Source organism: Sus scrofa, chromosome 15 (genome assembly GCF_054392235.1).
Source record: "Sus scrofa isolate SSC_HxYL_T2T_F1_AM1 chromosome 15, Sscrofa_HxYL_maternal_Yorkshire_Landrace_v2.0, whole genome shotgun sequence".
Classification (NCBI taxonomy): domain Eukaryota; kingdom Metazoa; phylum Chordata; class Mammalia; order Artiodactyla; family Suidae; genus Sus; species Sus scrofa.
The window spans coordinates 140,067,151-140,082,057 of NC_139397.1; the positions used below are offsets into that span (position 1 = coordinate 140,067,151).

The 14,907-nt window shown below is 41.8% G+C and overlaps 1 protein-coding gene and 1 long non-coding RNA gene across 2 annotated transcripts; both read left to right on the forward strand.

Moving 5' to 3' along the window:
* The first annotated feature begins 497 nt into the window (after positions 1 to 497).
* Positions 498 to 7,899, forward strand: MRPL44 (mitochondrial ribosomal protein L44). Its single transcript, NM_001243405.1, is given in 4 exon segments — positions 498 to 694; positions 2,201 to 2,669; positions 6,082 to 6,260; positions 7,373 to 7,899. Coding segments are annotated over 4 exon segments (999 nt in total). The 5' UTR covers positions 498 to 515; the 3' UTR covers positions 7,545 to 7,899.
* A 4,655-nt stretch (positions 7,900 to 12,554) lies between these two features.
* On the forward strand, positions 12,555 to 14,509 carry LOC146396163 (uncharacterized). The gene is made up of 2 exons (XR_014829306.1): positions 12,555 to 12,675; positions 12,801 to 14,509. It is a non-coding gene; the product is annotated as an uncharacterized LOC146396163 (long non-coding RNA).
* The last annotated feature ends 398 nt before the right edge of the window (positions 14,510 to 14,907 follow it).

Consider the following 14,907-nt stretch of genomic DNA (forward strand, 5'->3'; position numbering starts at 1 on the left):
AACTGGTACTGTTAGATTTTTTTTTTTAAGTAACAATTTTAATTTGGGTAAGTCAGTATCTCTTATTCTAGGTCTCTTGAAAGAAAGGCTTTTGGAGATATGCCAGGTAAATATTTGCACATAAACAGTGTTTAGCTTGATAGTCTGGAACTCTAAATAATATGCTGCTAAGAAGTGTTTCCTCCCTTTTGAGATGTGTTTTCTTTAAACGTGAATCTGTTCTGTTTTACATTAATGAAAGGAAGGAACGAGAGCAACCAACAAAACGAAGCAACTTCGAGAAATTTCTGGATCCAAACGGACCTCAAACCAAGTTCACCAGAGTAAAAACCAGGTGAGCAAACAAACCAACCCCACAGAGTGTGCATGCGCAGTAAAACAGCCTCGGCTGTCTGCTGCCCCGCTCTGGCTCCGCTCCACCTTCGCTTTCCACCACCAGTTCCGGGGGGGACGGTGTTACCGGGGACACTGATCCGGCTCTTTTCCTTCCGCCCTCCATTGCTCTCTCCCCTGCAATGGCATCCGGGCTGGTGAGGCTGCTGCAGTGGGGACCTCGCCGCCTCCTGGCACCGGCCGCCCCGACTCTCGCCCCGCCAGTTCGGGGAGCAAAGAAGGGCTTCCGCGCCGCCTACCGCTTCCAGAAGGAGTTGGAGCGGTGGCGCCTCCTCAGGTGCCCTCCGCCGCCCGTGCGCCGGTAGGAGTCGTCTAGGGAAGGGGTCAGGGTGGCTGTCGAGGACCCGGCGAGGTCTCCTCTGCGGCCTCGGCCGGGCGGCGGCGCGGGTTGCTCGTCGTTAGTGCTCCCCTGGCTGGCGACGAGGAGTTTGTGCGGTGGAGGCACCCGCGGGACGGGCATGTGTGGCCCGAGGCAAGGGAATGGATTTCTGCCGAGGGGTTCCGACACTTCGGAGCTCCCACTTAGAATCCTGTCAAGTGAGAGTTACGAGAAATAAGGCCGGCTGGGTCACCTTCATCTGGGCTTGGGTGCTGTGGCCCCTGTTTTGTCTTGCCTGAGACTTCTTCGGGATTTGGGGCAAGGAAAAAGATTAAGTGTACAGTCACAAGTCCACTGTCCAGAGTAAAAGGAAAACGGTTTGACGTCTGGTTTTTGCCTTGATTAACCTTGCTCCAGTAGTAGAAGTTCTCGTAGAAAGAGATGCAGATCTTTATAGCTACCCCCCCCCGCCCCCCCAAAAGATCCTATTAGACATGAGGTTTTGCATCTTTTTCTCTTTAATAATGTATCTCTGACACGTAGTTGTGGTCGTATAGGTAAATGAACCTCACTCTTTTATGGCTCCATTTATGGGTGTTCGAATTCCATGTTACTGCTGTCACCACTGATGTAACAGTGAATAGCTTTGAAGTTATTACTCCTTTGGAAATTTAGTATGAAATTTTGATAGGTACTTTAATATTGCCCTCCCCTCTAAAAAAAGTTGATCTGGTTTACATACCTAATTTAGGAATATATGTGATCATAGTTCTGTACTCTTTAAAAGTTCTTTCAAAAACAAAATACTAAGTTCTTTTCCTAAAAAGAATAACAAAATAGTGTTTCTTAGTTCGCATTTCTTTGATTATTGTTGAGATTAGGCTTTTGGAGTTGGAAGAAACTTTACAGATTATATACATTTTGATTTATAATCCAGATCTTTATAGTTTGTTGCCATTTTTTACTTAAAAGAGTTTTCTTTAAGACCTTTTAGTCACTCTTGAGAATGATTATGAACTTTTAACATACTTATAATATTGATACTAGTTTATTTAATTGCTCATTTAAATGGATGCTATCAAAACTTAAATCAGTAAAATACTTGGTAAATAAAATGTGCTTACTGTTTATGGCTTGAACCTATGAAATTATACTTTGTATTTCATGTCTAAGTATAAAGTAGGTCTGTGGTTAGAGCAGAAATAAAGAACCCAAAAGTTAGGATAATGTTTTAGTCTTTGATACTGAAAAACCGTTTCGATGTGGCGGTTGATTTAGGGAAAATTAATCCGGCAAAGAACCACAAATAATCTTCGGACTTGAGTTTTAATTTTCAGAAAATCAGAGTCTGGAATTAAAATGAAAGTCAGTCTTTTAAAATTTCCTTTATATAATGAATAAAATTGCATCACAGTGAAAAATGTTTGCGTCATAATAGCATCTTGTTCTCTTTACTTACTTTTTCTGTCTTCTGTTTTACATTTTCAGTTCAGAGAAGCCCAACTGGGATTACCATGCTGAAATACAAGCATTTGGCCATCGGTTACAGGAAACCTTTTCCCTAGATCTTCTCAAAACTGCATTTGTTAATAGCTGCTATATTAAAAGTGAGGAGGCCAAACGCCAAAAACTTGGAATAGACAAAGAAGCTGCTCTTCTGAACCTTAAAGATAATCAAGAACTATCTGAACAAGGGATATCTTTTTCACAAACTTGCCTCACACAATTTTTTGAGGACGCCTTCCCAGACTTGCCCACTGAAGGCGTTACAAGTCTAGTTGACTTTCTCACCAGTGAGGAAGTTGTGTGTCATGTGGCTAGAAACCTGGCTGTGGAGCAGTTAGCGCTGAGTGCAGAGTTTCCTGTTCCCCCGCCTGTGTTAAGGCAGACTTTCTTTGCAGTGATTGGAGCCCTGTTACAGAGCAGTGGACCAGAGAGGACTGCACTTTTCATCAGGGTAAGTGATTGGTGCTGGGACCTCCTAATTGCAGGTGCTGGGATGTGCTTGAGGTGGACAGAAAGAAAAGTTGTCTTTTATCCTGAATTTCTTGGCAGGTTACCTGCGAAATGTTCTCCCTACCCAAACTGAGAAAGACCTAAAGCTTTTTTATTATGGTAGTGTCTTAATTTTTCCAGTTGTCTCTTACTGAGGACAGCATCAGAGGTGAATATTGAATTTTGGGTTGTGAGTTATAAGGACTGCAAGCCATGTCTTTAGTTTTATATCCATGAGTACAAGGGTAGTGCCTACCCGTAGATGCTCAGTAGAAGTCTGATGAATGAGTGAAGGACACTATTGGAGGGCCAAGTGTGGTTAGGGAGCACCATGCTTAAATACTGGCTCTTGTTCTGCTCTTTTAAGTGATAAAATCTTGGATTTCTGATGCCTGTGACATATACCTAGCTTGTTGTTAGCCAGTAGTTTAGCTAATTAAAATATTTAAATAATTAGTATGGCTTAATTCCACTGTTGTTTTAGAATTTGTTAGCTGGAAGATGTTTTATCCTTTGCTTTTGGATGAAAACATGAGTTTTTGAATTCTTACATAATGGATAGTCAGGCAGTCACTTCAGGTCACAAAAACAGTCTTTTTTTTTTTTTTTTGGTTTTTATGGGCCACACCCATGGCATATGGAGGTTCTCAGGCTAGGGGTCCAGTTGGAGCTACAGCTGCCACCCTACACCACAGCAACTCGGGATCCAAGCCACATCTGCAGCCTACACCACAGCTCATGGCAAAGCTGGATCCTTAACCCGTTGAGCGAGGCCAGGACTGGAACCTGCAACCTCATGGTTCCTAGTCTGATTTGTTTCTGCTGCTCCACAACAGGAAATCTACAAAAACAGTCTTGATTCAGACCTTGGAACTCAGGTGTTTTGAACCAACATACCTTACTATCGAAATCTATTTATTTAGTTTTGAAACTGAGTTTGATCATTTTGATTAGGAATACCTGTCTTAACCAGCATTTGGACATCATTCCTAGATAAGTCCTGTCTTCCTCCTTCCCCAGCCAGGGCTGATCATAGGTGAACTACCCGTCTGCCTTTGGAGAGCAGGTATGTTAACTGACCCCTCTGGGGTAGGAGCTCAGGGAAACAGAAGGGGAAAGGAAAGCAGAAGATATTGACTTGATGGCTATAAGTTGGTGTAGGGCTTTCTGAGCCTGGTCAGTATTTAAAACAGACTCTCGTGAGCATTTTGTTCCCTGCTGGAACTTTCTAACCATGTTCCTTGACGTGGGTGTTGGCTCTAAACTTCTGCTTTCTTGGATAGGATTCCTTTCAAAATCGCATCCTTTCAGTGAGTTCCACATCAGGTCTTAAGGGTTTTTATACCTTTGACATCAGGTGCAGACTTCTGTCCTACTGCTGCAGGCAGCTCCTGTCAGCCTGTGGCTTTTAAACAAGGACTGTGTCTTGGCTGCCAGTTAACAGAGCGTCCTTTGCCTCAGATTCAGAGGCTAATGGACCCTTTGAAGCTCTCTAGGCTGAGGTGAGAAGGAAGGCCTTCCCTGTCCCCTCCTCCCCCTGCAGTTAAATAGCAGTTTCTAAAGAAATTCTGACAAAATCCCCTCTTGGTTCTCTTCATCACAGTAGCTTAGAACAGTCTAAATAATTTTGGGGCACTTTTTTTTTTGCTGTTGCTTTTTTAGGTCCCCACTCGAGGCATATGGAGGTTCCCAGGCTTTGTCTGCATCCCATACCACTTCTCACGGCAACACTGGATCTCTGGCCCACTGAGTGAGGCCAGGGATTGAACCCACATCCTCATGGATGCTAGTCAGTTTTGTTTCCCCTGAGCCATGACGGGAAGCCCTGGTCACCTTTTTGCATTTTTCACAGGTAGTCATGAGACTGTTTTAGTGCTTCTGTTGACAGTTCCCTTTGTAAATCCCAGTAGAGATAGATAAGTCAAATATCTTTTTTTTTTTTTTTCTTTTTTTTGGCTGGACCCACATCATGGGGAAGTTCCCCAGTGAAGGATCGACCTCGAGCTACAGCTGTAACTAGAGTCACAGCAGTGACAATACTGGATCCTTAACCTGCTGAGCCACAAGGGAACTCCATAAGTATCTATTTCTAAGTTAAGAGCTTTGGTATCTCCCAGAGAAGAACTGACAGGTTGGAATTTTCTTATTTCATTCATTTGTCCACCTAATATTTATTGTCTGCTGTGTGGCAGGCACTGTGCTGAGCACTGGAGCTTAATAGGATGTGATCCTCGTCTTCAGGGTCCTACTCACAGCTCATTAGGCAAACAGAGTGGAATGTGGCAGGTGCTCTCAGGGGTTACAAAGGTGTGGAGGCCACACTTAACTCTAGCAGGTTAGGGAAGTTTTACAGAAGTGACACTTGCCCCAGGAAGGTCGTTCCAGGAAGAAACCTTGAGGATGAGCTTCTGCTTTGGAAACTGCAAATAACTTTGTGGTCAGATCATTTTGAATCTAGGGAAGTGATGGGAGGTGGGTCTGGACCTGTAAGTGCCAGTATGGGGAAGATCTTTTGAACCCGTGCAGCAGTATTAGCATCACTGCGAAATCAGACTCTCAGTCACCACCTCCCACTGCTGATGAGAAGCCCTGAGAGTGGGACTGGGGATCTGGTTTAACTAGGTCTCCACTTCATATTTAAATACGCCCAAATTTGAGCAGCGCTATTCTTAGCCATGCTAGGGAGTCTGTGTATGATGGTCTGGTAAAGGCTAATGTAGTGACGGCTGGAGGGGCTCTAAGTGGGAGATCTCCATGATGAGCTGCGCATTCATTTACTTACTTCCTTATTGAAGGATGGGTGAGTTATGGTGTTATATTAGTTTCAGGTGGACACTATGGTGAGTCAGTGTTTTTATAGACTATATTCCATTTAAAGCTACTATAAAATATTGGCTACATTCTCTGTGCTGTATAGCATATCCTTATAGCTTATTTATTTTATACATAGTAGTTATACATAGTAATGCCTCTTAATCCCATTAAATTTTTAATTTTTGTTAAAACTGTACTTTTGTGTGTGTGTGTCTTTTCTATAGCTGAACCCAATGCATGTGGAGGTTCCCTGGCTAGCGGTGTAATTGGAACTGTAGCCACCACACCTACGCCAGAGCCACAGCAGCGTGGAATCCAAGCTGTGTCTGACCTACACCACAGCTCTCAGCAACGCCGGATCCTTAACCCACTGAGCAAGGCCAGGGATCGAACCCACAACCTCATGGTTCCTAGTCGGATTCGTTAACCACTGAGCCACGACGGGAACTCCCCTACTTGGATTCTTAACCATGATGGGAACTCCTACAAGTGTACTTTGAATTATGATCCTTATTTTCCTTTTACTAATTTAAATGTATAAATTGTATTTTTATATGCAGGACTTCTTAATTACGCAAATGACTGGAAAAGAACTCTTTGAGATGTGGACGATAACAAATCCCATGGGGTTACTGGTAGAAGAACTGAAGAAAAGGAAGATTTCAGCTCCCGAATCTAGACTTACTAGGCAGTCTGGAAGCACCACAGCTCTCCCTGTATATTTTGTTGGCTTATACTGGTTAGTAAAATTTTAATCTTCATAATATTGATCAGAAACCTTAAAGACAGATTTCTCATGATTCCTTAATATAACCTCTAATTGCATTAAAAGATTTTTTTTTTAAATGTTATATTCCCATTATCATCTAGGCACTACTTCCTTTCCTGCTGGTCATCCTTAGAGGAAGGTAGATAGTCTGTGGTTTGCTAATAGAAGCTTTTGTTAACCAGCTACTCACTGTAGAATTTCAGAGTATCTGCTAATCTAAATATTTTTGTAAAAAATCTTTGACTAGTAAGTATTGCAGATTTAACCCTCATCCACACTTGTAACACCTTCGATTGAGCCTAGAAGTGGAAAAGAAAGGGTTTATTGTCCATCAAAATGTGTAAGCACTTTGACAGAACCTAAAATGCGCACATGGATTTTTTAGGTTTCTTAGTAACAGTTGACTTGCCTCAAACTGATTTCAGGTGGATTGAAGTGTTAATAGTAAACTGAACGTCTAAGATAACTAGAATAAAATTTAGGTAAATATTTTTTCTTTTTTGTCTTTTTAGGGCTGCACTTGCATCATATGGAAGTTCCCAAACTAGGGGTTGAATGGGAGCTGCAGCTTCTGGCCTACACCACAGCCACAGCAACACGGGATCTGAGCCATGTCTGCAACCCACACCACAGCTAACAGCAACGCTGGATCCTTACACCACTGAGCAAGGCCAGGGATCAAACCCACATCCTCATGGATACTAGTCGGATTCGTTTCTGCTGCGCCACAATGGGAACTCCCCCGGTAAACATTTTTCTAATCTTTATATAATGTAAGACTTCATAGGTATAAAAGCAATGGAAGACATCACAAAGGGGAAAATTTATAGTGTTCTAAGAAGTTTCACCTTTAGTTTTAATTGATGTACAAAGCAAAACGAGGTATTCTTGCTCATCAGATTGGCAAGCCTTAAACATCCTTTGTCAGCAGTTCATACACTCTGGTAGAAAGATAAAAATGGCACAATATGTCAGGTACTTCTGGTGAATATTATTGCCAAAATAAGATCATGCATACCAGTCTGTAACTGTGTTTTACGATGTACCATGTAATTTCAGACTATTGTTGGTTTTTTCCCTAGTGATAGAAAGTTGATTGCGGAAGGTCCTGGGGAGACAGTGCTGGTTGCGGAAGAAGAAGCTGCCCGAGTGGCCCTTAGGAAACTCTTTGGGTTCACCGAGAATCGCCGGCCCTGGGACTATTCCAAGCCCAAAGAGCATGTCAGAGCAGAAAAGACCATCACTGCCAGCTAGCCAGCCAAAGAGATGGCAGCCTGAAATTATGAGCAAAACGGTGAGACAGACGTCAGAGATGTTCAAAGTTGGACATTTTTCAAATTGTAAAGAAATGTGTCTCATTCCTCATACTGAGTTCCTAAAATTAAGTATTTATCAGGTCACTTCTTTTTCTTTTTCATTTTTTGTTTTGTCAAAAGTCTTTTTTTGATAGTTTTCAATAAATTTTAACTAAAGTCCTTGATTTTATTATTGAATTTAACTTGTACAGTTAGGTGTATTTTATTCCCTTCTAGCTTTGAGGTATCATAACTTGAATATACGTTTTACGTGAACTTTGCTATATTACCAATAAAAAGTTATTCTTTAAGTATTTCGTTGTAACTTAACTGGATATACCAGATTAGTGACTTCTGCCTCTTTAGTATGGTTTTAGCTAAAATAGTAATGTCAGAACTTTTAACCTTTGGAAATGTAAGGTGCTGATTATAACAATCAGGTGTTTACATGACCTGTAGATTCTTTCTAGGTTTAAAGTTCTGTATACTGATTAATTTCATAGTTATTCAATTTATATAAAACAAATAAATGGCAGGGAATGTACATTTTATGCTTTTAAAATAAAACATGAAAATCAAAAGCAGCTTAAAATGTTGATGCTAATGGAAAAATAAGTGTGTATTTAGCAATTTGTACTCCATAATCGTAATCCTAGTTACCATGTACCAAGTACTATTCTATTTTACCTCAACACATTTAATTCAGTAGAGGACAAGTCTTTTTTTGTAAATTTTTTTATTTTTTGCTTTTTAGGGCCACGCCCACAGCATATGGAGGTTCCCAAGCTAGGGGTTGAATCAGAGCTACCAGCTGCTGGCCTACACCACAGCCACAGCAACGCAGGATCCAAGCTGCGTCTTCGACCTATACCACAGCTCACGGCAATGCCGGATCCTTAAGCCACTGAATGAGGCCAGGGATTGAACCCACATCGTCATGGATACTAGTCAGGTTCAAAACCCGCTGAGCCACAAAGGGGACTCTGAGGACAAGTCTTAAGTGTGTCCTTCTAGCTCTTTAGTCTTTTGTTTTCAATTCAGTAATTTTCCTACTGCAAATTCCCTTTGGTTTATTTCTTTTCAACTTTTTGGCCACCATAACAATTTTTAATTTTAATCTGCTGGTAATCACTCCTGGAGGTTAATCAGAAAAGTGGGACTTGGGAATTGAGAATTAAAAAGTGGTAAAATGTGGAGTTCCCGTCGTGGCTCAGTGGTTAACAAATCTGACTAGGAACCATGAGGTTGCAGGTTTGATCCCTGCCCTTGCTCAGTGGGTTAAGGATCCAGCGTTGCCTGAGCTGTGGTGTAGGTTGCAGATGCGGCTCAGATCCCATGATGCTGTGGCTCTGGCTTAGGCCAGTGGCTACAGCTCCAATTCAACCCCTAGCCTGGGAACCGCCATATGCCGTGGGAGCAGCCCAAGCAATGGCAAAAAGACCAAAAAAAAAAAAAAAAAAAAAAAAAAAAAAGTGGTAAAATGTTTAAACTGACAGCACTTTTGCCATGGAATCTTTTTTTTTTTTTTTTTTTTTTTTTTTTAGCCATGAAATCTTTTTGTAAAGGAAGATGAAGGACCTTTGAGACTTGGATTAGTTAGGAAAGTGGACTTAATGTTATATGTAAGAGGATATGACAGCTAATGCAAAGACTGCTTTCAGAGGGGAAATTGAGAATGACCTAGTTGGCTGAATTGGTAGGTTAAATGTAAACTGTTTCACTTTTCTTTTGAGAGTAACTTCAACTCCTAATAATCAACAGGGAGGCAGAAAACCAGACGCAGTAGTAAAATGCTGCTCTTGTGCAAATCTCCCACAACAAGTCCAACATGATGTGATGAGCATCTCATTGACACCATAGGAGGGAAGATTATAGAAAGTTTCTGAGAAGCAAAAAATGGTACATGTCCTCTCAATACTTTATCAGCATTTGCAAAGTGTCAGATTCTACTTAGAGCACTATTCTAATTTTACGGTAGGAGAATATTTTTTTCAGGTCTCTAGAGAACTTGGTTGCAAACTCAGTAATCCTTTTTTTTACCCCCATGAGCCATGCTGATATTTCTCCTGTTCAGAGCAGTTTACAGGACATTAATCTACAAGGTTGGAGAGGAACTAGCCTCACTCTTAGGTTTTCAAGCTTTTAGATTTATAAAAGGAACCAATCTAACTCGAATTCATAAAAATTACTTTTGCAAGCAAAGAGATCCAAATCTTAGAGTGTGATTTCAACACGTTTCTAAATAAAGTCCTAAATTAAGTTGTACCTCTTAAAAGCATCCATGAAAATTGATAGGCTAGAGTGCAGAAAATATTATACTTTTGCAGTTCCATGTGAAAAAACCTGAAACTTGGAACTATCTTGAACAACTATTTCATTTGCCATCTGAGAATAACTACTGTATAAGTTTGATATGTGGGCAAAAGAAACGTGGGTATGAGGGTGTTGATGAAAAGGGGTGAAAAAAAAAAAAAAGGGGGGTGTATACCCAGGGTCATCTGGTGACCATTTGGAGGACTCCTCCACACAGTGGTCATGACTGTAGGAAGTTGAGATAAAAGCACTGATACTTGACCTTGGCACCAGAGAAGGACATTAAAGTCATATAGTTCCAAATTCCAACACCCTTTCCCACCCTCTGGTTTCCTAAGCCCAAATTATAGCACCAGTGTGCCTTGGTGGTATAGTGGTGAGCATAGCTGCCTTCCAAACTATAGCACCAAAAAAAGTTGGCTTAGACAAAAAAGATTGTTACATAAGCCTTATTCTTTTTAGTTCACACTATGTTTTCATTATATGCATATATAAAATAGGGCATTTTCTCAGTGTTTTATGTGGTCATGAGAGAAAGTAAACTGTTCCTGGAAACTATTAAACTGTCATCCCAAGTAATAGAACAAATGAGGCTCTCTTGTGTCAATATGTTACAGATTTTGGCTACAAGATGGTGCCCTAACCCTACTTGGCAGTGAAATAGCCCGCAAAATGCCTTTATGGGGAGCACTCTTTTCTCCGTCTGCAGGAAAGATTGGTTATATATGATTACAGTGAAACTTGTCTAGCTCCCCCCCCCCATAGCTCTAATCTAGTAGCTCACCTTTTCTTCCTTCAGGATGTTAAGAATTTCTTGTCTGAACACCTTTGATGCCAAAGTATGGATGTTTCCGTTTTTTCCCTTTGGCCCCTTCTCAAGCTATTCTCTTCTCCTACGTTTCTTTTTATGATGGGAGAAAACGCACTGCAGAGGCCAGGGAGTCGCAGTGTCCAGCTTGACACTTCATAAAACCAGACGTGGATGTTCTTCTCACCAGCGGGGGTTCAGCTCACGACCTTCCCCAGCTGAGGGTGGCTGGTTAAAGGATGTCCAGCTGGCAGCATCTGCATCTTTAAGCCTGCTTTTTCTCCACCTTTGTTCCCTAGGCCCTAGAGCTGTGACTTTAGTTGGTTGGCTGTCAGAGCACTTGAAAGCCATGGTTCTCTCTGTAAGAGACCAAGAACAATTGCTAGATGGAAATGCATCTTGCAAATGGAGAACAGTTTTTTCCTTGAGAAAATTCATGAAGTTAAACATCATAATCTCAGGCACACATGGTCCTGAGTAAAAGCAAACTGTTGTGGCGTTAGTAGCTCAGAAGAGATGAGTAACAAGGTCACTGGCAGCTAGAGGACTTTTTTTGCCAAAGGAGGAAGGGTTTACCTGATTTTCTTTTCTTTTTCTTTTTTTTTCTTTTTAGGGCTGCATCCATGGCATATGGAGGTTCCCGGCTAGGGGTCGAATCAGAACTACAGCCACCAACCTATGCCACAGCCACAGCAACACCAGATCCAACCCTCGTTTGTGACCTAAACCACAGCTCACGGCAGTGCCGGATCCTTAACCCACTGAACGAGGCCAGGGATTGAACCTGTGTCTTCAGGGATGCTAGTCAGATTTGTTTCTGCTGAGCCACGATGGGAACTCCTACCTGACTTTCCCATAACGCTTCCTCTGCATAAATGATTGATACCATGTCAGTGTCTCCACAGCAAGACAACATGTCACTAAGGGCAAGAGATATTTATCAGCAGACAACACAGTTAACAAGTCAAATACAGTCAAATATGAGCTGACCATCCTCAGATCAACTTGACAGTGGTGACCGGTCCTGACAACCGGCCACTAGGACTCAGGTTTTGGTCTTGGAATTGATTTTGTCTAGAAAGGACAAGCAAAGTCTTGCTCCCCTTCTCTTTACCTTTGGTGGCTGGGATTATAAACTTCAGATGAAGGAGATACAGTGTAAGAAATTAAAAACATTTCCATTTTGCTACCTCATTCACAATCATTTAATCTGCCAACAATAATGTACCTGGTATCCTGTGGAGCAGTGGTTTCTCATTTAGTAAATTTCTCCTTTAACTCACAGTATCTGGGAGTTCTCTAGTGCCTCAATAGATTAAGGATCCAGGATTGTCACTGGTGTGGCGAGGGTTCGATCCCTGGCCCAGGAAATTCCCCACTCTATGGGCACAGCCAAAAAAAGAAAAGAAAAGAGACACTAAGTCACAACACAACATCTGCTTCTTTTTTTCTTCAAGGTTTGGGAGAGTCAAAGGGGAAGCTTGGGGAAGCTTGTAGGAAATGGGGTTCTAGAGCCAGTGGTTTCTCCCACTCTTTGGCCGCCTGAAATGGACACTTGGTAGGACACAGTGTCTTTCAGCATTCACGGAGGTCAAAGCCAGAGTTGCTCACCAGCTCACCTAAACCTCCTCTCCCGGGCAGTCACCATCACTCTGTTCTTGCTGCGAGCAAATCCCTGTCCTTCCTCCTTCAGTTTCTTACATCCTTAATGTGGAGCTTGTGTGTCATTCAGGTCTTTATTTTCAGAAAAACAGCTGCTGGTACAAAAGTCACTCTTTTGCGTCTTTCTGTAAAGTTTTCTTATGACTGGCGTTTTTTTTTCAGTTGCCTGTCTTCACTTCCTTTTCAGGATAAAGACTCAAAGGCCAACAAGACATAGAGCTTTCAACTTATTTGGGTCAGCGCCTCCCCTTTTTCCACTGTATCTCAGGCAGCACTGAAAGTCCCTCTCTCATCAAGTGTCAAAAGAGTGAGTTTACTGGTTGTTGTCCTCAGTTTCTCCGTAAGTTTAGCATTTTGTTACTTTAGGGAAATTGCAGCCTGTCTCAGTCCAAACTCTGTGACATCTAATCTCGGTGGAAATTGTTTCTTCAGATATCTACAGAGCAAATGAAGATTCAGACACCCAATTCCAGAGTGTGGGTTTTTTCCCCCACACCAGCTGGGTGTCCTGCAGTTCAACTCAATTCGGACATCGTTAACCTGGAGAAAGCATCAGATTCCAAGGGGAAGGGCTCAGGCCCACAAGACTGCCCCCCACTTCGGATGGCACCTGCAAGCCCAGGTTACTCCCCAGGCTTCTTACTGACTTACTGGCTGTAAATCAGAGGTTCCCACAGTCCCCTCCGCAGGTTTGATGACTTTGCTAAAGCGGTTCACAGGATGCAGAAAAACATCTTTTTGTGTGTGTGTGTTGTCTTTTTTGTGTGTCTTTTAGGGCCGCACCCACAGATGTGGAATTCCCAGGCTAGGGGTCCAATTGGAGCTATAGCCGTTGGCCGGGCCAGATCTGGGCCGAGTTTGCAACCTACACCACAGCTCATAGAAACGCTGGATCCTTAACCCACTGAGCGAGGCCAGGGATTGAACCCACGTCCTCATGGATGCTTAGTTGGGTTCGTTAACCGCTGAGTCACAATGGGAATTCCAGAAAAACATCTTATTGACTAGATTCCTGGTTTCTTATAAAAGGGTGTAGCTCGGGAACGGCCAGATGGAAGAGACAATAGGGCAAGGTCTGGGGAAGAGCGAGGGTGAGGGGTCCTTAAGGAGCAGGCCATTTTCCCTGCATCACTGCATGGTCAGCCAGGTCCCCAAGGCAGAAGCTCTGCAAACAGCCGTTTTGTGTTTTCATAAGCATGACTGATTAAATCATTGGCCGTTGGTGACTGACTGGACCTCTGGCCCCCCTCCCCTCCTCAGGAGCAGCAACAGTTACTTCATTAACCTAACAAATGACACTTCTGTGGCTCTCCTCTCTTAGGAGATTCCGTGGGTCTTGGGAGTTCTTTGCCGGAAGTGAGAATGAAGACTATATATATATATATTTATTATATATATTATATATATTTATTATATATATTATATATATTTATTATATATATTTATTATATATTTATTATATATATATTTATTATATATATTATATATATTTATTATATATATTATATATATTATAATATATATATTATATATATATAAAAATTATATATATATAATTTTTAAAAATTATACATCACAGCAGCCCGGCAAACACGATCTTTTACCCCAGGGTCTGTAATTTTTGTGGCAGTCTCCTTATCTTAAATTTATTCCAGTTTCTCTCAATTTTTCATTTTATCATTTTGAAGTACGACGAGGACTTACAGTAGACTCATTAAGTAAATGAAAAGATAGAAGTTGCATTTTAGAAAAAAGATAAGTTGAGAGAAACTTTCCCAAGTCCAGAGATTATAAACAGGGTCTCAGAGTCAGCCAGGGTCAGAATTTGGGTTGTTGACTGAGGAGCAAAAAGAATAAACAAGAACCTCAATTAAATAAAGTCTGGTGACCAGAAGGGGGCGCTCTCACTCCCTGTGAAGACAGCTGAGTCCAACAAGGAAGAGACTTCTTTCCTGGCAAGGACCCAGCCAATGGGAAGCCGCGAACTTGTTTATCAGAGCCTTCCCAACTTCTTTTTCTCCTCTATACAAGCAACTGCCTTCCCTCGCCATGAGGGCGTATTGTAGGTGGTTCCTCATGGCTGTAGACTCTGAACTGTAATTCTCTGCTGATTCCAAATAAACTCATCTTTGCTGGAGAAATCTTGCATTCTACATGTTTTAGGTCAACATGAGGAAGGTCTAAAGAGGAGTTAAGTTGGGAGGATCGAATGAAAAGCAGAATATATAGTCAGAGAACCTTGATATAATGAAGCTTCCACGAGATGTTCCCATTTATATATCAGAAATTTGAAATGTTACAACCTGAAGAGACATTCAGAAATGGGACCAGATGCTTCTCAATTTAATGTGCCCAGTAAAATTTGACTATGTTTACTGGGGAGCAGACTCTGTGCCATGTAAACAGGGCCACTATATTGAAAGGCAAACTCTTCCTGTCCTTTCTGGAATGAGCAGTACTGTCAAGAGCTCAGTCTTCTAGTCATGGCCCTACAGCCACTTTTATAGCCTCTCTCCTGAACTAATGACCACTTGGTCAT